Below are 24,308 nucleotides of genomic sequence, written 5' to 3' on the forward strand. Positions count from 1 at the left end.
AATAATCTGCAGAAATTGATGTGCTTTAAATATGGGGAAAGATTTGGATAATAATCATTATGAATGCACAATGTTCTTGATATAGTACAACCTAGGAAGCAGTACTTATCCATTGCAAATGGCATCGATCTATTTTGTTGTTGATCCCTGCAGATTCTCACTGAGGATGCTTGTTAAAAATGCCAACTTTTTGGCCACTTATCTGGAGCAAAGCAAGTTTTTGCATATCACGGATTAGCCTGAAAACTTAACAAAGTTTACGACAGGGGTGAACAAGGTGTTTCAGATCAAAATATAAACTAACATGAGAAAACATTGCTAGTAGAATTTGTAGATATGGTGTTGGACCAGGTTAACGATAGCGAGATTAAAAATATGGATAAAAGTATTCCAATATGGGGGGGGGGGCGATTTGAAAAAGTTTAACGAACATAAAGCTAAGCGATGGTATTTTTTGTAGCACTTTTGATCAAATGGGCGGATCAAAGTCTGATCTTAAAATCCACATCTTTTCTCATAGTTTACCTCGATTAAGGTCATATTCATCATTAAGTCATCTTTATGACAATTTCTGAATAAATTTTGAAGCAACTTGGAAAATAACGACAAAGTTGGTAGGCTTACGTAATTACTTTTTCAAATGATCATACAAACAGTTGAAGTCTTTTGCAAAAGCCTGCTCTGTGTATATCAAAGATGAATCTTTCTTTCTTTCCAGGCTGATCACGAAACTTCTTGACAGACGACCACCCCTATGACGATGATCCCACCGAGATCGACGATAACCATCAACCTGTAGGGTGATCATGATATCTTAAAGACAAGCATCAGGATGGTACCAATCGAACCGAAGACGTAGAAGATAGCGAAGACTCGATCGACGACCAACGCGATCTGCTTCCACTCATTCTTGATATCCTCAGAATCATCGATCTCTTCGAAATGATCTCGGATGTATCGCATATGATCGATCATTCGTCGGAGTAAAATGAGCTGATCGTCGTTGTTATCACAGCAGCCTTCCCTCCCCCGACCACTCCGGGATATACCGAGGATTGGAGACTCGTGAGGTGCAGTGACTTTCACCTTATCACGCTTGTAGCTCTCTCGTTTCTCTAAAATACACACAAAAATAAAATGACAAAATCATCATTTGAAGCCGTTAATAAACAAAACCATCGTAGATAAATGACATTTCTTAAAAAAAAAACTTAAAGATGAAGGTGAGTTCTGGTATTCGATTGCACTGTGAAATGAATCAGAAAAAGTTGATCATGTAGCATGTAAGTATTGGCGTGTACTGCAAAGTTCTGGAGTCATCAAAATCATAATAGATTTGTCCCAGTCTTGGTAAAGTAACAAGCACTGTACACAGAAAGATGTATATGGGACTACACAACTAGTGTCGGGGCTACTAACTTTGATTTCCTAATCTTTCTATGCTCATTACTCAGCCAGTATACATTTTCTACCAAAAATGTTTGGCAAATGACATTTATTTTTAATCTTGAACATTCAGTGTAATTTCCGTTTGATTCTGTGAGAATTAATTTTCTTTTTTTTATACCAGAACTCACCTTTATCTTTAAACTAAATAAATAAAACCATCTTAGATAAATGATATTTCTTTGAAAAACACTCATGAACTTTGAGATAAAAAAATCCTTATTTATGTTATTTCTTTTGTACACTTCACAGTGACACTTGACTGAGGGGAGGACATTTAATTAATGGAAAAAGCTTATGTTCGTGCAGCAAAAATAACCCCTATTTATCTTTGGACTCTTTGATCTAAATTAAATCGCATTATTTTTTCACTGAAAAGGGTTCATGAATTTGCACATGTATTTCTAAAATGAAAGTTATTTTCAAATTACTCATTCAAAACAGTAACCTGAATCAATTCATCTCAAAATGAGACCTTTGACTTTCCCTCGGTGATCTTTGGTAGTTAAATCCACTTCTACTCAACTTTAGACTTTTGGGTAATAGTTTGGGAGTTAACATTTTTTTTTAATAGAAAGTTTTGAAGCGTAAATGGCCATAACTGACCTTATTTCACATTTGACCTCGATTCTTGAACTGCCATTTGTTTCGAACTACTTAATGATCATTGTGTACACGTTTCAAGATCAATGGCCCCGTATCCAGCAAAGCAGGCCCGGTCACACATAGGGGACGCATGGGGGACGCACGGCCCGCGCATTGGAAATTTGTAATTTTTGCCAGTGCGTTGTCGTGCGTTAGGTGTGCGTCATCCTTCGTTACTCGTTCGTCGAGTGCGCTGGACCAACACTTGACCAACGCTATGCATTCGTCGGGATGCTCAAAAAATCCCGAAGGGTGACGCACACCTAGCGAACGACAACGCGCTGGCCAAAATTCCAAATTTCCAATGCGCTGGCCGTGCGTCCCCATTGCTAAGCTCGGTCACACAGAGGGGACGCATGGTGGGGGGGGGGGCGTAAGGCCGACGCATTCCGACTTTTGTCAGGATTTGGGAGAAGCTAGCGAGCTGACACCGAATGCATAGCGTGTTGCGCGTATACAGGTCGTGCTCCACGTATGTCTGGCGTCCCTTTGGCGTGTACATTCATGCGTCGAGCTCCGCGCACACTTTTGAGCATGCTAAAAAAATCCAGAGGCACACAGCGAATGACGACGAATGCATAGCGTTGGTCCAGCGTTGGTCCAGCGCGCTCGACGAACGAGTAACGAATGATGACGCACACCTAGCGAACGACAACGCACTGGCCAAAATTGCAAATTTCGAATGCGCTGGCCGTGCGTCCCCCAGGCGTCCCCCTGTGTGACCGGGCCTTTAACGACGCCGACGTTGAAAAAAGTGACCCCTGATGTCTCTCCCGCTAAACATACAGGCGAAAGGGGAAATGGATAAAACGTTCGAGGGCAAATAATTAACATTTCAAAAGAAGGAAATATTTACCAACACTCTTACTTCTGAAGTTGTTGCCACTAGGTGAAGATGTGTTAATCCCATTTGCATTGTAGTAGCTATTATTTGAAGCAAACTTCATATGTTTGAAGTGTTCAGGTTGTAGTCGTAAAAACCACGCTATTTTTCCAAGAATGATCCTTCGAACCCATCTAGGAGCTTTTCTGCAGTATGGACCGCGATGATGAAGGTTGATCACTGACACGGTGAGGAGGATGGAGATCGAGACAAGTACCATGGTAGATACATAATACTGACCTAAATAACACAGGAAATAAAAAAGGGATTCAAATATATCTTCATATTTAATACCTTTCACCATTTCGTACCTTGGCAATATCCTTTTTTTTTCATCATAAGTTCTCTTCTTTTCTCATTACATTTCCTCAGTTTTCTTTCTCCACTCCTATTGTATATCTCATTATATTTATATTTATTATTTCTCCACGATTAACATTCTAATGTTTTATTGAGGATAGGTCAGTCGCTACACCATGAAGGCGAAGGGGGTAGTACGAGTTGAACCAAATTTGCCAACAAGCAAAACAAACAAAGAACCAAATAAATGAATAAATAAATTAAATAAATAAACATATCGATAAATTCATTTATTAATGAATAAATGAATAAATGGATAATGGTTATAAATAAACAAATAATTAAACAAATAAATGTACTTTTAATGCATAAAAAAGAAAGGAAAGTGTCATTTTGAAAAGGCTACTTTCTCTCCTTGAGGTATTTACATATGATAACTATTACATACATTTTTGTAACCTGCTTCAAATCTGTAGAATTTGAATGTAAACGTTGACAACAGGGGAATTTTTTATTGAAATAAATTGGTAAACAGATTTATGAAGAAAAAAATCTATCGCCGAATCGATATATATACCTATAATTGGTACGACGCTAGATGGCGGCATTGATTGAGCAATGAGAAGTAAGAAGACTGTGAGTGAGAGAAGGACTGTAATTCCAAGAGATACCTTCTCTCCTGAGTCAACCGGTAGAAGAAAACCAAGAAGAGTGATTGATGCGATCAGGATACATGGTACGAGAAGGTTGAACACGTAGTACATAGCTCGTCTGTAGGAGGAGGGACAGATTAAACAAAAAGTTAAAAAACGATACGTTTTATCTGAGAAACACTTCATGATTAATTCTAGCAATTTAATTTTAATTTTAACGTATTTTAAGTTTGTGTGGTATTTCTCTCTACGTAATAATTATCTTTTCCCGTCTTTACCTTCAGTTTATAGTCAATCTATGCATTTCTTAGAATGTATGTGTTTTGTTACCTAATTCTTCTCTACTTGTCTTGTACTTGTACATAGATTGATCACTATCTGTCTATGTCAAGCCTATCTCTTCTTCTCTTTATCTGATTGTGAGTTTGGTTTGCGGGTGGGAGTGCGTGAGAATATGTACGAGCAGGGGCGTACGCAGGATTTTTTCAAGGGGGGGGGGGTTAAAATCGGGCCCAAAATTTCGCAACGAAAAATTTGAAAATCGCGCCGGCCGAAGGGGTAAGGTCACCTTTTTTAGGTCAGCCATGGGCATAATTTTTTTTTTTGTTAATATTAAAAAAAAAAAACGAAAGGGGGGGGGGGGGGTTTTAGGGGGGATTTACACACAAATAAATACCAAAGGGGGTTCAACCCCCCCCCCCCTCCCTGTGTACGCGCCTGTGTGCGAGCGTGTGTGCGACGGCGTGTGTGCATGTGGATTTGCGTGATTATTTTTAATTGTATTACGCTTGGAGGAATAAAACAAAATTACTATTTAAAAAAGTGCGTGTGCGCGTGCGGATGGATTTTCGCGCGTGTGAGTGTGTGTGGGACAGAGAGGGAGAGATACTCGGCCTACACCTTTCTATCTACAGGGACGAGTGGCGTCCTTTTAAGGCATTGGCAGCGCCTTAAAAGGAAGTCACGGTGCCTTTAAAGGAAGTCACACGTAGCAGTCCGCTATGTCGACGTGCAAATCTTAAAGTCCCTATGTTATTCTCTGTGGGTCGGCCTGTCTATCTCTCTCTCTCTCTGTTTCTCGTCTATACTTCTTACCTTCTGATATGTATTGTGTAGGTGACGTCATAATACGATATGCCAGGCGAGTCTGGATAAGTTTGTTGATTGGTTACTGTAGAAAGACCTACCATATCCCACTCACCATCACTGCGATATACTGTATTATCACCTGAGAAGAAGACATTCAATGCTAGAGTTAGTTATATATTATTACCACAAATATCATCATCATCATCATCATCATCATTATCATCACCTTTAACACCATCCATGAGTACCAAATAAAATATTACTTGAACAAACAATAAAACCATCATCGTCATAATGACCATCATAACCACTATCATCGTCATCATAATCATCATTACCAATAACAACGGCATCGTCTTTGTCATCATTGACATTACAACTGTCCTCAATGTCGTTATCATCACCACTATCACCACCACTCGCCATCGTCATTTCCAGCGTCAACATTTGATTACCATTATCATCACCATCAACGTTGCCATACCATCATCGTCACCATAAAATATATCATCATCAAAGTCCTCATCATCCATCACCATCATCGCCACCGTCATCATCATCGTCATCATCATTATTGCCAATACATTAATAGTCATGATCACCATCATCACCACCATCATCATCATTATCATCGTTACCATCAATACCATTATAGCCACCATCATAACGTTACGTCTCCAATGTCGCCATAATAATCTTTCGCCTCAAACTAATAGTAACATTTTTTCTTTTTCTTTTTCTTTTTTTCATAGGTTTTTATTCTCTTCTCTCATAAAGAAAATTCTACATAATTTATAACATTGTATACAAAATAACAAAATGATCTTCACATAGGTGTAAATAAATTTGCAAGTAAACTTTTATATTTCCATACAAGGTTACAAATAGAGTTACGCATTTACAGATGAAAAATATTCACACAAACAAAATTATATATTTTCACATTTTAAACAAATCGCAAATAAAGTTTGCTCCATTTCCTCGACCAGTTTGCGTATAAAATTCAAAATATTTTTTTTCTTTTCAACAATATTTGTTTTTTCCTTCTTACATTTCCTTTAGAGAAAAAAGAAGGGTTATGATAATAATAATAAAAAAATTATAATTTTTTTTTTTTAAATGGAGAGAAAGATACCTGATCCCGTGATTGCCAACTCAGATCCATCGTGCTGCCATGGACCGAACTTGATGGGACAGTGCTGGTAGTCAAACGGGAAGTTAGCAACGTTGAGTTGGCAGCTAGTCACAATGATGTGAGGCGAGCCCCAGTTCACATGACCAGTGTGTTCGATCTTAACAATCTTGTTGAACATATACGTGCCGTAGGAGTCCCCTGCACTGCAGAGAAGAGATGATGATAATTAATCCAGGAATACAAACCCTCACGCAATTTACGGTCATCTTCACAATTAAACCTCGTATCTACTTCTGTGTCAACTCTTTCTTATGGTAATCGCTCTTTTTGCAAAGCTTCTGCTGAACTTTGGAACAGACTACCTTTAAATGTCAAAAACTCTCAAACTGTTAACCTATTCAAAACTAGTCTTTAGACACATTTATTCAAAATTGCGTTCGATGATTAATTAACTTTGTTCACTTTGATGTGTATTCCATATGTATTGTAATTTGTAGGTTTATTTGCACTTTTTAGTTTTGTTTAATATGTAATTGTTTATCAGTCTATTTTGTGTGTTATAGCAATAGCGCTTAGAGACTTCGGTGGTAATTTTATTTATCACTTTATCGTTACAGGCTTAATATAATGTTAGTATTTTCTATCAACATGACCAACCAAACAAGCAAACCCTAATGTAAAGATATGTGAAATTTGTACAGCTATCTGATTTCGGAGATGTTAATAAAGCTGATGGTAATGATGATGATAGTGGTGATAATGATGCTGGTAATGGTAATGGCAATTTTCAAAATATTTAAATCCAACCTATTGGTTGCAATAAATAAACAAAAAATGATATACTAAATTGAAGGATGGTGGTGATGGTGACGACGATGATGATGATGATAATGACGGGGTAGTTTATCTGAGTGACCCTGCTGATTTTGATGATGATGATGATGATTATTGTTATTGCAATGGTGATAACAATGATGGTGACAACAATGGCAAGGAGTTCTTCATCATAAAAGTGACAATATAACCTGTTTCAACCACTGTGTAATAGACACTGTAACAAATTATTAGCATTATAGCCTCGACATTTTGCAACATAAATCAACGCGTCATAGTCATCATCATGATCATCATTCTTACTTGTTATAGATGACGATATCAGGCATCCAGATGAGGTCAGAGGTTATCTTGAAGCTCTTGAGTCCATCGAAATCAGCTGGATCCCAGCGAAGAAATTCATCGGTCCAGTCCTAATGAGCAAAGCAGTCATCGTCACATGAGAGAAACGTTAAATTAACAATGAAAACGAGCTTCAGTTAGCAATGCACACTTTAACCGCTGTGATGTATTTATCAAACTTAAAAGCACAATAATCTTTGTATTATGATCAAAACAGAAGAAAGAATAAAAGAAGAAGAAAGTCAGCAACCACGGTATTATTATTACTTTTCCTGAGGGCCCTTCAATTATTTCCCCCATAGCATTGCTGGGCACCCATAGAATACACCTAGGTCAAGAGTGAAACTTATTTTCCGTGGATGTTACCATTATAACACAGTGCTCCACTAACAGTCACTACTAGTCAAGGTAGTCGTGGTGGCAATTGACCTTATTCGGACAAAAGTACAAGTAACGAAATTGTAGGTTAGTACACGCCTATGTATGTAATTTGATTGAATAAGAATTGCGTATTATTGATACTTATGTAATCTGATACTGATACTTACATATGACATCCATACATTGGCCTTCAACGTTTGTAACCGTTCATCCTGTAAATAAAAACAATATGTATTATGCAAAGCATCCTGCAATACAAAATCAAGCATCCCAAATCTCAATTTAAAGAGAAGGTTGAGTTCTGGAAAGAGGTGAAAAATAATTTGTGAGCATTACTCATTCTTATTATGCAAGTGTGGAAGAACATCAGTTAAGACATGTTCCCTGAAAAGCATGGCTCTTCGAATGCCTTCATATTCTAAATATGCATGTAACATCGCAAAAATCGGGGGGCCGGCTTTTTACGCCACGTGTTCGTGTAGTCCCATATACATCTTTCTGTGCAAGTTTTTGTAACTTTACCAAGACTTGGCCAAATTTCTTATCATTTTGATGATTCCAGAACCTTGCAATACACACAAATTCTTATATGCTAGATGATCAACCTTTTCTGGTCGATTACACACCGTTTCTTTCACAATGCAATCGCATGACCAGAACTCAACTTCATCTTTAAACATCAGGCCAACCATTTCAACCAATGGATCCCCATAGAGTCATTAAGCGTACAGATCTGTACTGAGAAGTTGTTGGTACGAGTTCAACTCTGGGAAAGATGATTGCAAATTTCAAAGTACTTTTAAATCCATCATGATTAATGTATGCATGAGTTAGAATTAAGGTTCATGCGTACTTTCCACTTTCGTAGACCACACTCAGTTTAAATAAAACTTACGATGATGTCACAAGATTAAAAGAAAAAAGAGACCCCCCCCCCCCCCAAAAAAAAAAAAAAAAAAAAAAAAAAAATCAGCCGGGGGGGGGGGGGGGGGGCTGGGGGATCACCAAACTGTGGATTTACTGACCATTTCAAGAATTTGAGAAACAAAGAGCTGCATTTCTAGATCGGTGGGTGTAGACTCGTTGATGGCCGGTCTGATGTGTCTGTTATAAGGATCCTCTCCATGGAATAACTTCTTAAACAACTTCTTGGTCAGCAGACTGCATCTCCCTAAATCAGAAATGTTTCAAAATAAAATTTGATTTAAAGCCCCACTGTCCTACTTGTAGCTACTTGCTCCCTCTATATAGAAAACTTCCCCAATCGGTGCCTGTTGGTCCCCCATGATCCTCTTTTTATTATGTTAGTTGAGAGCTGAGTTAATGAGATAGCCACCTGTCAGTGACCTTGCTGTGTGGTCTAATCCCTTCTGGCCCAGTAGTATCGACGGTCTTTAATTCAAGACCTGATAGTTTTATTCACCCCGTCCAATAGAAATAAAGATGAGAAAACAGAAATATAATGAAAAAAACCTTGCCGCAATGAGGAAGTGTTTTTATATTGAAGGTTAAAATCAGTACATGTTGATGGCATCTAGCTCATACGGAGAGAAAATGGGTATTTAAGATTTGACAGAAAATATTAAAGACCAATTTGACCATTGTGGGAAGATGTTGGCTAGAATATCATTTTAATAGATGTTGAGATATATTGAACTTGACAGATGGTGAGGAGTTCGTAATTATTATTATAATGCATGCAGGAAGACGAAAGTATATATTACACATTCCATGTTCACCTTCTTCACATTGTACAACACACTGTTGATTGTAAAAAAGAATCACAAAAAATATACGCAGCGCAGTATGTCTGATGAGGGGATTAAGAATACATCATTGTGATGACTGTGTGAACACACCGTGTGTGAACCTACTTCACACTGTGTTTTATATGACTGCGTGAACACATTGTGTGTAAACCTACTTCACAGTCACACTGTATTTTCTATGACTGTGTGTAAAAAAACTTCACACTCTGTTTTCTATGACTGTGTGAACACACTGTGTGTAAACCTACTTCACACTGTGTTTCCTATGACTGTGTGAACACACTGTGTGTAGACCTACTCCACACTGTGTTTTCTGTGACTGTGTGAACACACTGTGTGTAGACCTACTTCACACTGTGTTTTCTATGTCTGTGTGAACACACTGTGTTTAAACCTACTTCACACTTTGTTTTCTATGACTTTATGAACACACTGTGTGTAAACCTACTTCACACTGTGTTTTATATGAATGTGTGGACAAACTGTGCGTAAACCTACATTACACTGTGTTTTCTATGACTGTATGAACAAACTGTGTGTGAACCTACTTCACATCGTATTTTATATGACTGTGTGAACACACTGTGTTTTATATGACGATGTGAACACATTGTGTGCTAACCTACGTCACACTGTTTTCTATGTGTTGACGCAAGGGACTGATGTAAAGCTACGGTCACAAAGGTTCGTACGAACGATGCGCTCGTACAAATCTCCCTGTTTTTCCATGGTCTTCCCGAATTTTAGTCTCATATGGAAACGTTGTATCATCCGCTCAATCTGACTTGCGTGCATAGAACAAATGAGCATTTTTCCATGAAAAAGTGAAGTTATCTAAAATGTGCGTTTCTTTCCAGCATTGGGGCGCCCGGAAATCACTCCGGTAACATTTCATAAAGTATAATATAAAAAGACCATATGCAAATTTTCTGTACTTTCGTCGGAAAAAATACTTTTATCCAGCACAATGTCGTCTCTTTTTGCGTTGGAGAAGAGCAAATAGCGAGTTTCAATCACACTTTGGCCGCTCTCGCAAGCTCTCACTCGTTTCACTGTGGTCAAGCGACTTTGGGGCAAGCGGTTAATGAAAATACTAATCGTTAGCTTTATTCTGGTATTAAACTTGTTTTGATTGATTGTATAATTTTGTCGGAATAAAGGAAACAAAAAGGCTCGACCAAAAACTTATCAGCGTCTGAATTGACCTTTTGACCTTGAATTCCCTGATGCAAGCGCACTAATGACGTCATTTTCGCTAAATCGGTGCCTTTTATCGTAAAATGCGACACTTTCAAAATGTTTATACATCTCTTTTTAATTATTAGTAAGATATAACATTATTTTTCTGATATCACTGAAGTTTTGGGTTTTATTTAATTATTAATTTCAAAATAAGAGCCATTTTACTGTTTTAATTTACTGGATCGTACCATTAAAGTCGTAGGGTAAAAAGATGCATTTTCCAACCGCGCCAAATTTAATTTACGTTCCGACATTCTGTTAAATGGGTTCGTGTTGTTAAGAATCCACTGCTTTCTGCTCCAACAAACGTCCACATGCGGAGTCGTTTATCAACTAAATTATTCAAATTTATCGATGCTTCCTAGCTTCCCAGGTGTTTGTGTTGCTGTTGAAGCATTTCATTCACCTGCTATCATTCTTTGTACTCCAATTGCCAGAACGCAAATTTCATTTTGGTCTTATAGTTTTATCAGAGTCGTTTATCAACTATATGTATTCAAATTTATGAATGCTTCCTCCCCAGGTGTTTGTGGTGTTTATGCATTTCATTCACCTGTTATTATTCTTTGTACTCGTATTGTAAGAATACAAAATGCATTTTGGTTTTATAGTTTCATGCAATAATGTGGTAAATAAAAGAGGATGTTTTGCACAATAAAAACAATGTGTGTCCCTATTGTACAATGTAATGTGTCCCCTCATTTTGTAATAGTTAATTTACCCATTCACATAATGGAACTACCTGCCCGATGAAGCCAGTGGCCTGTGACCCCTGAGCACTCAACACCGTGTGGGAGTCAGTTTGTTCTAAAATTCTTTTATGAGACAAATATACAAGCAAACGTTTCCATATGGGTCATAAATGCCATTACGAACTGCTACGAACGCCGTACGAACGATTTTCAGACAATGGAATTTCGGGAAGACAAAGGAAAAACACGGAGATTCGTACGAAATTATCGTTCGTACGATCCCTTTGTGACCGTAGCATTTCATGGTCTGAAAATCATTCGTACGGTGTTCGTAACAGTTCTTAAGGCCCGGTCACACAGCCCTCCGGCGGGCGTATCGCGGCCGAATCACGGCCAAAAATTTCTGCCCGTGAAGCAGACGCTGTTGGACGCTTTGAGGTCGCGATAAAGACGCGATACAGCCGTACTTTACCCGTCGTTACACGCGGTAAGAAATTCACACGCGGTTGGCCGCGCGAAAAAGTTTTGGGCTGCCCAAAAATTTAGACCGCGGGTAATCGCGGGCGGTACACGTGGTACACACGCGGTAAAGACGCGGTACAGACGCGGAACGAACGTGCTAGGACGTGCTACGGCCGCGGTTAAGACGTGGTTACACGCGGAATTGGACGCGAAATTTTAGCGGGTAATCGCGGGTGGAGCACGGTCATAGCACGTTTGTTCCGCGTCTGTACCGCGTTGTTTTCACGTGCATTAGCGTGTGTACCGCGTGTAAGCGTGGTAGGCCGCGGTACCGCCGCGCTTCACCCGCGATAAGGACGCGGAACAGTCGCCGGCGTCTGTTCCGCGGGCATACCACGGGTAAACCGCGGGTAAGCCAATTTTGCACATTTTTCCACCACGGGCAACCGCGGGCAAAAAAAAATCGCGAAATTTTACCCGCGATACAGACGCGAAAGGCTGTGTGACCGGGCTTTTATGGTATTTGTGACCGAGGTTTAAGGCATTATCTCTGCCAGCATTGAAGCAATCACATTTCTGGTAAAGCTTCTTGTTTTTCAAAAAGTCGTGTTCGGATGTATACAACACTAAATTCAAAACACCTTAAAGTGATTGATTACTGCATTTCAAATTACTTTCAGTAAGTGTGCATACATTCTGGAGGGGCCTATCCTTCATGTCAGCAAAACTGTATTTTATCTTATACGTATTCTGAATTCTAGTTATTGATTTTTCCAGTGAAAGCGATGAAAGATCTAGACCCATGGTATCGTAGCTTTTCTCCTGTCTGTGATGTATAGTCGTATTTTTTTAAATATATTTTTTTATAGAAAGTGATCTTTTGGAGAAAAATTGATCCTTCTTATAGGTAAATTATATGATTGATAGTATTGTTTCCAAGCCTCTATCATGATTTATTTCAATGAAATCACTGTCGCATACCCTTTCCGTTAGTAGCAGCTATATTCGACGTGTTAAATCCCATTCGAAGGAGTGAGGGTGGTAATATTCTAGTTGTCGACTCATGGTTAGGAAATACGTCTAATACCCACATTTGTGAGAAGTGCACACGCATTTTGTTCCTGGTAGACGTCTGCTTATTCAGGAGAGCGTCCATTCAGATTGAAATTTGCAAGCATGAATTAATTCACTGATTGCTTTATATGACGGAGTGATTTTTTTCACTTCCATTGCGCACCGAGGAACAACGTTCAGATAAATTGCGCCAGAACACGGAACTCCACCAATCACGGCACTGCAAATTCATCACGAGGAAAAGGCCCATCGCACACTGTAAGAATGCATGCGCATCCATATAGACTCAGTGACGCACCGACAGGTAACACAAAACATGACAGAAATTGTGTACGCGCTGGAATACGTCATGTATCGGCTAGTGTGAAAATTGTCGGTATAGGGGGAAAAAGATGATGTTCCAGTGAAAAACCCAGCACCTGTCCAAGTTTTATCGGCTGTTCCTTGATCTCATGAACCGTGACATACCGCTCAGATCGATAGGAAGGTACATATAAATGAAAAAGGAAAATTAATTTAGAGATATTTAAATCGTAGAAAAAGAGAATGGTGGATAAGAAATTTGAGAAGGATAAGGAGGTGATGAAAGACAAGAAACAGTAGGATGCTAAGGAGAGGATGTTATATATAAATATATATAAATCCTTGTTTTTGTTTCGTTTTTTGTGTCCGTCATGTTTCCTTGTCTCCGTAATCTTTCAAAATTCAGTCATGAATGTATAAAGTTTAGATTATTTTTCTACGAACTAACACCTCACAAGCATTGCTTCCAAGTAGGTTCGTTTTTCATTTCCTGTAACTAAATAATCTTGCATTACGCGACCTAAAAAATCACAATGTCATAGAAATTTAAATGCTAAGTTTCTGTTATCTTTATTAATGTGATTATCTTGTCATTGTTTATATTGTGTGGAAAATGAAATAAATTCGCTCTGCATAGAGCGACTACTGATGCTGATATATGTGTTTGCGTGTGTACGTGTGTGTGTGTGTATGTGAGTGTGTGTGGGTGTGTAAGATTTTTCAAAGGAGGTATGTAGGGGATATTTAGTAGACCTAGGGAAGTTAGTCTTGTTAACAGACTAAGAGAAATTCAGTATAAACTGCTTCATGGAGCAATATATACTAAAGAACACTTATTCAGATTCGGCTTTGTTGAAGATAACTTGTGCTCATTTTGTAAGCAAAAGATTGAAACATATTTACACTTGTTCTGGGAGTGTGTACATGTTCAAAGGTTAATGCAGAATGTAATAGCTAAGTTTGAGCTAAGGGAATTAAGGTCTATCGACTGGGTAAATATTTATTTAGGGTTGTCCGGTAATTCCCCACGAATAAAGATATTAAATACAATTAATTTTGCAATGAAATGCAGGGGAAAGTCTGTAATATTGTCTTTGGGGGATTTTATAAAAGAACTGTTGAAATTTAGGGAAGAAGAAAAGAATATTGCAGGGAGGGCAGGTTAATTAGCATTACATTTACAGAAGTGGAAACAAGTGAAGTTTTCATGGACTTTTAACATTAGGCTATTGTGGCTATTGTAGCCTCGTTTAAATGACATTTTTTATTTTTTTTTATTTGAGTATTTCTATTTGTCTGTCGCTCCAATTTGGGGGTATTCTGAGGAGGCTAGGAACAGTGTGTGGTATATGTGTGGAAGTGTGGTCGGTGGTGTGTGTGTGTGCGTCGCATGGTGGGGGGGGGGAGTAGTGTGTTTGGTTTTGGTTGGATGGGGTTATTTGTTTTATGTTACAACTGATTTCATTTTGTTTTCATCAATCGTACAATCTATGTAATGAAAATGTTCTGAATTCATGTTAAAATGAAAAACAACTGTATTTTATTACTAAGATTGATTTGTATTGTTTTGAATCAATAACAACAAAAAAAATAATGAAAAAAGAAAAGAAACCGGGATAATCATATGTACACATAACTTTGAAGTGGGGATACACTGGCAACTGTGGACATCCCCAGTCGATAACTTTCTTATATTTTGCTAATTTGTGTAAAAGTGATCCGAGAGAAGCCTATTACCCATTGCCTGCAAGAGTTCCAAGACATCCACATTTTTCATTGTAAGACGCCACATTTTTGAGAGCCTCTATGTGTATCATCTGAGATTTTAACATTCTGACAAATGAACGGCGCCTAGTAAGCTTTTACATAAAAACAGGAAGCTCAATTTTTGTTATTCTTTGACAGAATGTAATATTATTCATTTATCTGGCGGCCAGATAAAAAAAACACCTCAAATTCCAATATCCCCAATGTCATAGTTAAAGATAGTTAAAGATAAATATCCTCAGTTGGCACGTTTTACCTGTATATGTGTATGTGTGTGTGTGTGTGTGTGTGTGTGTGCGTTATTGTTTGCGTGTGCGTCTGGGTTGTACGCCTGATATATATATATGTATATATATGTACGCTTAAATCCATCTTTAACACTTCTCCCCTCATGTTAGAATGGATATATGCATATTTAGGCCGGTAGATGACCTTCGGGAAGCTAAATAATAATTGTTCTGATATACTACCTACTGGTCCTCAAAGACTGTACTTATTCTATGTCCATCTTTTCAAGATGTAATTGAAGTCCACATCTCTATTATCATTGCGCGGGGAAAGTGACAGGACGTTCGTCCTAATTTGTTAAAAGTTGGTTGCCATGCCAACTGTCGTATTCTCTTAACGATGACTGCCGCCAAAATATTCGTGGTCACAACCTCGAGAGGTGGGACGTATATATATTCATCTGCATTGTACGAGCTTTCCTATCACTTGGGATTCACGCTCGGTTTAGATATCAACCATCTACCGTAAGAATGTATTGTATACAAGGACACATCTACATCATGCATCCACTGTCGGGTACGAGCAATATATATGTTTTAAACATGTGCCTCTTCTCCTCTCTCTCTCTCTCTCTCTCTCTCTTGGCTTTCGCTCTCTGTGTTGCGATTTTTCGCTTTAAAAGACGTACCAACTTAGAGATTATTGATCTTTACTCTTTCTCTTTGATCATTCTTGTAGATTTAAAACGTTAGTTCAACAATGGCGTCGCACTCTTCTAGCAGTATTGCTATGTAGTGGTGTCTTGGAGCCGTTACATAAGAATTGTATTTACCATGACTACTGTATTATGATCAAGATTGTTAATAAAAGTTATTTCATTCATTACAACCTCCAAAAATATATCATTACCTCTTTTCGCTGTATTATTTACTCTGCAATAACAAAACCTATAGAAATCATTTCAGCACTTCCTTAGTTTAGTCGAAATTTTAGTCACAAATCGAAAAGAACCCCCCCCCCCCTATCTCTCTTTATCAAACATCAAGTTGAAAATAAAATTGTTCACGTCTTATCATCCTTAAATGATAATCGTATTAAAATGGGGAAGAAAGTCTATATATGTACTTTTACGTTTCACTGGTTTCTTTTGACATGTTCTTGTCTCTCACAGTAATTTCTTTGTCTTCTTTTAGAATTCCATAAGAGATTCACATGACATGAACCAAGGTTATTTTGATATGTTGAAGAATGATGCATCCAACATAACGTTATCTTCTCATAACCATGATCAAAGGAGGACATTTCTTCGGCGCACCTGCTTGTTGTCTTTGATGATGGTGCGTGTTCTTCCATTAATTTGTCACATTCATTAACGTCTAAAATCAAAGGATGCGGGTCGTGGTGCGCTGCCATATCTTTAATGGCGGTCCCCGTCCTACATAGTTAATGCATCTACTCAAACCGACCACAACATAATTGAAGATTGGGAAAAAGCGAGACGGGAACAGAAAACTGAAATTAAATTACTTAACTTGTGATTAAGCAGACTATGGAAGAATTCACATCATGCCGAACTACGGAGTTAACCGCATCAAAGTACAGATTTTGACTTGGATTAACCATGGACCTAGTAGGTGCATGGATTAACCCACTAGATAACTTGATTAAGAATCTAGGAAAGAAAATCAGCTCATCAAGAAGAATGGGAAGAAAGAATGTTCTCCGAAACGGGAAAAAAGGGAAATGATATATAAACGAAAAAGTATGCCCGCACGGTGTTTCTAGGGATGGTTACATCGAAATCACAAAAATGAATGAAATAGGCGAGCAAATGATATATTTTTAGTAACATTAAAGCCAATCTGTTCTGGTTCATTACTCATGTTACTTTAAGAAAAGATATTTATGAAGGAGGATAGATGGCATCAAATGGCTGTAATTATGTTTCTATTGACAGACTCATGCCCTTGTCTGTCCAATGACATGATAATTAAAATACGCCCCTAGATTCCATGCCTGTTGTATGCGTGTTTCCCAACTCCGCTTTCAATTGCTAACATCTACTGACAGCTCATGCCCTTGCCTGTCCGATGGCCATGATAATGTTTTAATTATATTATGTAACAACTGAACATGGCTGGCATCTGGTTGTGATTAGTAAATTTACGATGTATGTGCAAGGAGAATAGTTGATTGACATCAGTCATTACTTATCAAGGAGGCTTTCTACGAACTTCAAGGTACATGACTCAGGAATGTTCTGCATACATCACGTATAGCTAGATCGACAACACGCGCGAACAATCCCTTCATACTAAGTATCAGAGCATAACATACATGTCGGTACAGTTTCTTCCTAATTGCACCTCCAGTATGAGATATATAGAGGTATTCAACATGCCCCCCCCCCCTCTCTCTCTCTCTTCTCTCTCTCTCCATCCCACTCTCTCTCTCTCTCTCTCTCTTTTTTTTCTCTCTCTCCCATCTCTCTCTCTCTCTTCTCTCTCCAATCTCTCTCTCTCTCTCTCTCTTTTCTCTCTCCCATCTCTCTCTCTCTCTCTCTCTCTCTCTCTTCCTCCCATCTGCCCTGGATACACTGACTCTAAGAAACACCCTAGGCGCCAAAGTGCTTGGGTCTCATGAAATTTAGAAAGGATTTCTTAAATGAATAAATGGATATTAGGATTGTTTCCTGTTGTGTCTTTTCGCTTTTTTCTAATGAGTTTATATGTCCATAAAAAACGTCGATGTTTGAACTAAAATCTTATCTCTATTCTGTAGTGACATGAATGGTTATTGCCTTGATATTGTTAAACCGTTTTAATTAAACCTATATGTGGTTGGCGCCATTGTTGATGGCATAATGCGACTTGCCATACTAAAAGTCTTCAGTTAACGTACCATGCATTACGATCTTCCAAGGTCTCTCAAATTTGGCGTATAAATACATTAGCATTCTTGGAAGTAAACCTTTCCAACTACACAGAAAAAACACCAACAATTAAGGTATGTTCGAAATTCTTTACAAACGACTACTGACAATGGACTAGACAGTCACTAAATATACATAATATAGAAAATACGTATTAAACTGTATCTTTGAAGTGTAGGAGGATATGATGTAGAACGTTTGAATCGCTGTAGATATATAATCTGAAGAAGTTGAAAGGGTGTAATTGGTTATGGAATTGAACTTTGCATTTGCCATTGCCCTCTTAACTGATGTGACCTGGCTATTAAAGATATTAATTTTCTTATAACGCCTTATTTGTAGCTTTAACAGCTCTACTATGAGTGTGTCGCCGCCAGCCGTTCCCGCCTACAGACATATGTCACCCGCTCTCGCCTCTGTAAGTTCTAGTCGCTTCCACCCTCTTAAAGTACGGGAAGACAGATACGTGAAATTCAATATACGCGACTAATTAAGGTGTTGCAGTTTCTGAGAACCAATGGCAGGAAATTAAAAGTCAGCTTCGTCTGAAGTTCATTGCACGCGGCGTATACTATATGGAATAAGGTAATGACTTGCCATCTTACAGTTCTATCTGACCCTTCTCTCTCTTTAAAGCTAGCCAAAAATGAATATGGATTGCACACTGCAAATCATTTTTTCTTGAATTATTTAGCATTGTTAAACTGTATATACCACAAGCAGTGCACCTTCTGATATTAACTAATATGTTTTGGTGCACGCGTCATGATCGCCTGAGTAGGCGGATACCAGTGCTACTGAAGACATCCTTATCATTATTATTACCATGGTCTTCAAATTTAAGGGAGTAGATTTTCCGCCACACATCCACCACCCACACACATACGTGCTCGCACACATATTTATTACGCACACCCACATCATCATACACATAATCTCAATATATATATATCAGTGTTTTTCTCATATTCATATTGATTGATTTTTCTATTATGATCTTAGAAAATCAGTTGATGGTTCTGAAATTGAATTATTTTGTACTGTGAATATGTAGGTGCCTACCAGGAATGCTACCTGGTGTTTCTAGACTTCACTTCTGACCAGTTAAAGAATGACATCCTTAATTCGAAACCTGGTTTTTAAAAAAAACAATTAGCAAATTACTATACATGTGTACATAGGAACAAATGAATAAGTGCAATGAAGACATTATGTAAACTCCTCGTTTTTTATTAAAATAATTTTCGTATATAACAGCCCCAACATGGCGTTGATATATATTTAAAGTTTTATTTCACAGAGCACAACTGTCGGTCCGGCATTAATAGATTACCATCCCTATCTATACTTGTTCATGCACATGAGATGAAATGTATAGTATTTGTATACAGAAATAAAGTTAGGCCTTGTAACAAAGTAGTGTTAATATATGAGAGCAAAGCATATTTCGATCGCTATGCGGCATACATATCAATATCTGTAAATTTAAGGAAACCCTAGCTATGTTTTTCATCCAACTCAAATACGATTATTAATACTTGATAGGAAAAATGTCAACATTTATATTATCATTGTATGGTGTACACGTTCAAAAAATAGTTTTTGTCTGTAAAAGGATAACTGTACGATCCTGACGATTCGAACGGCATGAACTTTTGAAAGGTCGATCACACAACCCATATCGACATAGACAGGATAACTACGAATAATTACATCAATATTTTTGAATTATTGATATTTGAAATAGAATATTAATACCAATGAAGGCCCTAGAGATAGCTTTACTCGTGACAATTTGCATAAATGGGCATGATTAACCACGAAGGTGATTTTTGTCTGCTGTCTCCTCCAATTTCAAAAATACGGGTCTAGAAACCTGGCTACATACGTCATTCTTTTAGAGGGGTATGTCTTAGTTTTTCTGTCCTGGATACATACAAACAAAGTTGAAGGATTGCTGAAATCGATGGTTCGTTCGAAACCAAAGAGCACGATTCGTCAAGGAAGTCGATGTTTTATGATGGAATTTGCTTACGCTTCAAAGTACTGAAAATAGAAATAGAGTGAGAGAGAGGGGAAGGACAAATATGAGTGTTGGTTAAAGATAGGAGATAAAATGGAGAGAATTTGAGAGTGGAGAAAAAGAAGAGACTGAGAGGGGGAGATATGGTGTGTGAGAGGGGAAGTGAGAGATGGTAGGAGGAAGGGAGAGGAAAGAGAGAGAGAGAGACAGAGAGACAGAGAGGCAGAGAGAGAGAGAGAGGGAGAAGGGATGATAGAGAATGAGGGTGTGAGTGCGCGGATGGATAGGTAAGGAAGAGACGGATGGAGGAAAGGTGAGATGGGGAGATGGGGGTCGAGAGAGAAAAAATGAGGTTTGTACTGAGGGGAAGGATGGGAAAGGGAGAGACAGATGGAGGAAGGGAGAGAGAGAGAGAGAGAGAGGTGGGGGAGATGATATCGAACGGAAATTACGCCATTTACAACCACGTTTTTACATCGTATCTAGTCTAATCTCTAAAGTGCGATTCATTATCATGCAAGGATGTGGAGTTGCCACCAATATGGGACTTTCATGCTATTCATTGTATAGTATTGTATAATAATATAGGATTTTTTAAAACTCTAATGACCCCTCTCGTACTATGAGAGTACAAGATATAGAAAAACATTTTTTAAATGTGCAAAAAGTAAATAAATATCTTATTGAAGAAAAACCAAATCTTTTAAAGGCTATTTGCTTTGTTTGTTGGTTTGTTGGTGTTTTTTGTTTTTGCTATTCTACCACAAGGAGTACATACACTTATAGTACTCTTACGTGCTATACAATGGTATTCTTCACTCCTTTCTTTTGGTGTCTGAGAAAATAACATCATTATATCACATAGATTTGTATTTCAACATCACACATACATTGATGTATTGAGATTCCTGTGAGTAGTGGCGTAAATCATGGACCTCGTCTTATGAAGATTTGCGATTGATTTGAATCAATCGCAACTGAAAGTTAATCTCACCTCCTATCTCTTAAATACACAGTTACGATTAATTTCAAGTTGCGATTAATATGAATCAATCGCAACTCTTTATAATACAAGCCCCGGATCTGCGTTATATATTATAACAAATTCAATTTCAACTTGTTAAAAGTTACAGGTATAGTCTTTTCGTTCTGATTACAATTATATCAAAGATATTGACCTACTAAGTTTATTTCTGATTATGTTAAAAAAATGATAGTGCAAATCCAATTATATATAATTATCTGCACATCATGTACATTCCACGTTCATGTACTTGTTGATGTAGGTGTACGTATTAGGGTTTACAATGCTGATGGCTGGCTGCTGGTTTGCCGACCTGAATTCCTTATCTTCGATCCCTACGTCCTATGGCTGTTTATTAGGAAGCAGCATTTCACCTGTTCTTTGTAAATACGACTAATCGTCCCCATACGCCCCTAGCTTCCATGCTTGCTGTATGCGTGTTTCCCAACCCCGCCTTCGTGCAAACTCCTCCGGAAATAAACCCTAAATCATGAATGTATGTACTCAAGGTTTCTAGGCTTGATAACCATGTGACTTGATGTTCATTGTAATTCAGATTAGATTAAACACAGCATGCCAGCCAGGGGCGGCGATCCCAGAGGGACGGAAAATTGTCGGGGGGGGGGGGGGTTCCTGAAAACTCTGAATTGAAAAAAATGCTATATCAAATAAAACGCCCCAATGTCTCCCTGAAATCATGATATTTTGCAATAAGAACAACAACAACAACAAAACAAAGATGATAAAAGTATCTTTATTAAACCAAACACTTTTGAATACAACGAAACTTTAACACCAACTGAGGGAGTTGCCGCTTTCCTAACCATCGTCCATATTTGTTCGCAATGTCGCCCCCATGATATATCGCCCCTCTCAGTCATGACAAGAAATATGCTGATGTCAGTAGTTGACTGCAATCTCTAAGTCTGAGATTTTAAAGGTTTACCGGTTAATTCCTCCGTTTATTGATTGTATTTCCCAAGAAATGAAATACTCAATCTCATGCCATCTAATCTTGGAGAGTACCAAAACACTTAGTTTTCTATGTTTAAATGCTTATTATTCTAAAATCATATAACAATTTATAAAATTATGTACAGGAACGCGATTTATTGAAATGTACTTATACATGTACCTGATTAACACCATTTAACAAATATTCTTTAATATTGTTCATGAAAATAAACTTACAATGTATCATGAGCCTAATGTGAGTTTTATTGCAATGATAGCGATTGATTAATGCATTACGGTACGGAGCACATTAAAGAAGTAGATTCCCTTAATAGAAAATAAACTGTTAATCTAGGACTTGGTCATTATGGATGTTTAATCAAAGTACATGAACCTGGCTGGTTTGCATCATGGCGTCACTGATAGATTACCAATTATCCCTGTTTTAGATCCTCATCTTTAGAATGAAAGTATAAGAAATGGGTCAGGACAGTGACTTAGGGAGTGAGTCCATCAGGATTTCTGAGGTTATACCTGTATGATTAACATGTATATGAGAGTCAATCCACCACTGATCTAGAGGATAGAGTCTTGTATCATCTCGGTCGTCTGCATTAGAGTTACGGTATGGATCCTCATCAATACACATCAGCCCGGCAACCGGAACACTCATTTCCAGCTAAATTAAATGAAAGCACGCAGACGAAGCTTTTCTTCATTCGAAGAAAATATGTAGAGTTATAACGACTACATCGGTCTTTTGGATAAATTATTACGATCGTGTTTATACCGAACCCCGTCGTGAAGTCGGAAATTCGTGGCATCATCAGTAGTAATTATCTTTATGTCAATAATACCTGTTTGTTATGAAGCGTTTTACCGTTAACAGTCCAAAGCATTTTAACATTACTCTGGTCATGGACTCAATTTAAGTTTTGCGCATTACATTGCACATTCTCCACTCCCTAGGGAAACATTCAAGCTAGTCGCCGTTTTACGGGCCGTGCCGGGGCTCGAACCAACGACCTTTGCATTCCATTCAATTGGTGAAACCACTCGAGCTATGTCTTTATAGAGTGTAATATTATTTTATGAGCGAGGAACTCTGTTTAATCATGACTTACGACTATTATGACTACGTCTCAAAATCAATCACTACCAAATACAATCTATAGACCTATTTATTTATTAATTGATGGGTTAAAGGAACATAATGCCAATTAATGTCACATTATTCATGATTGAATGAGGTAATGTGGCTAGTTACAAGATGATTGAGTGCATTCCATTAACATGAGTCCTTGACAGAAGTAGGTATAGAATGACCTTTCAGAATGATGTTATTGTCACGTTCGTTTATTGATGTTCGTCCACTCAGAGTCGTCTGATAATGTTATACACTGACATTGTCTATTGACGCTGATGGTCATGTTCTCCTGTTGGTGGGTGGAACTATTTTATTCTCTAGAAAAACCTACCATCAAAACTTTAAGTAAAATTAATATCGCTCCATATACAAAAATATCCTTTTTTTTTATTAATTAGGACTGTACTCTATAGCTGTAACTGTGTGTGTTCGGTAATTAAACACGCCATGACATTCAAAAAAATTTAATTGCATTTTCATGAAAGGATTAATGAAGAATACGAAAGTGCACTCTACCCAAAACGAAATTCTGTTAGATAGAAACCCCAGTGCATTACCCCTCTAGAAGCTCCTAATAATCATAATGACTTAGAAGTCTCCAATTTTTCTCCGAAAGATCATACGAATCATGATCGGTTTTAATGTCTATTACGCTGCTTTCTTTATCAAAATACTAGAAAACTTTTGATACGAGGATCATCGAGTCCTAAATGCTGCCGAATGTATCTTCCGTCGATACAAGATAAGTTCGTTTCCTCCTTGTTTATTTCGACAGGTGAACAAAAAGGGTTGTTACGCATGTATTGCCTTACTTACTCAGACAGTACGCCAGGGGAACTGAATGATAGACCCTTACTAAGTGCAGAGGCACATATATAGAGATGAACATACGAACATAATTACATTCACGATCACGGCTAAGGGCTTTGTTTTAGAGTGATTAATATATATAGAGAAGGTACAGGGAAAGGTAGATGGATGGA

General features: G+C 37.9%; 1 protein-coding gene across 1 annotated transcript; it reads right to left on the reverse strand.

The window, feature by feature from the left end:
• Positions 1-396: 396 nt before the first annotated feature.
• On the reverse strand, positions 397-7,314 carry LOC577385 (neuronal acetylcholine receptor subunit alpha-7-like). The gene is made up of 6 exons (XM_030995873.1): positions 7,289-7,314; positions 6,152-6,354; positions 5,023-5,155; positions 3,852-4,045; positions 2,960-3,214; positions 397-1,115 (listed from the first exon to the last, which is right to left on the reverse strand). The coding sequence occupies exons 1-6, from the start codon at positions 7,312-7,314 to the stop codon at positions 805-807; spliced, it is 1,122 nt and encodes a 373-aa protein (XP_030851733.1). The 3' UTR covers positions 397-804.
• Between the last annotated feature and the right edge of the window lie 16,994 nt (positions 7,315-24,308).

This window comes from Strongylocentrotus purpuratus, unplaced genomic scaffold (genome assembly GCF_000002235.5).
Source record: "Strongylocentrotus purpuratus isolate Spur 01 unplaced genomic scaffold, Spur_5.0 spur5_scaffold_3, whole genome shotgun sequence".
Lineage (NCBI taxonomy): Eukaryota > Metazoa > Echinodermata > Echinoidea > Camarodonta > Strongylocentrotidae > Strongylocentrotus > Strongylocentrotus purpuratus.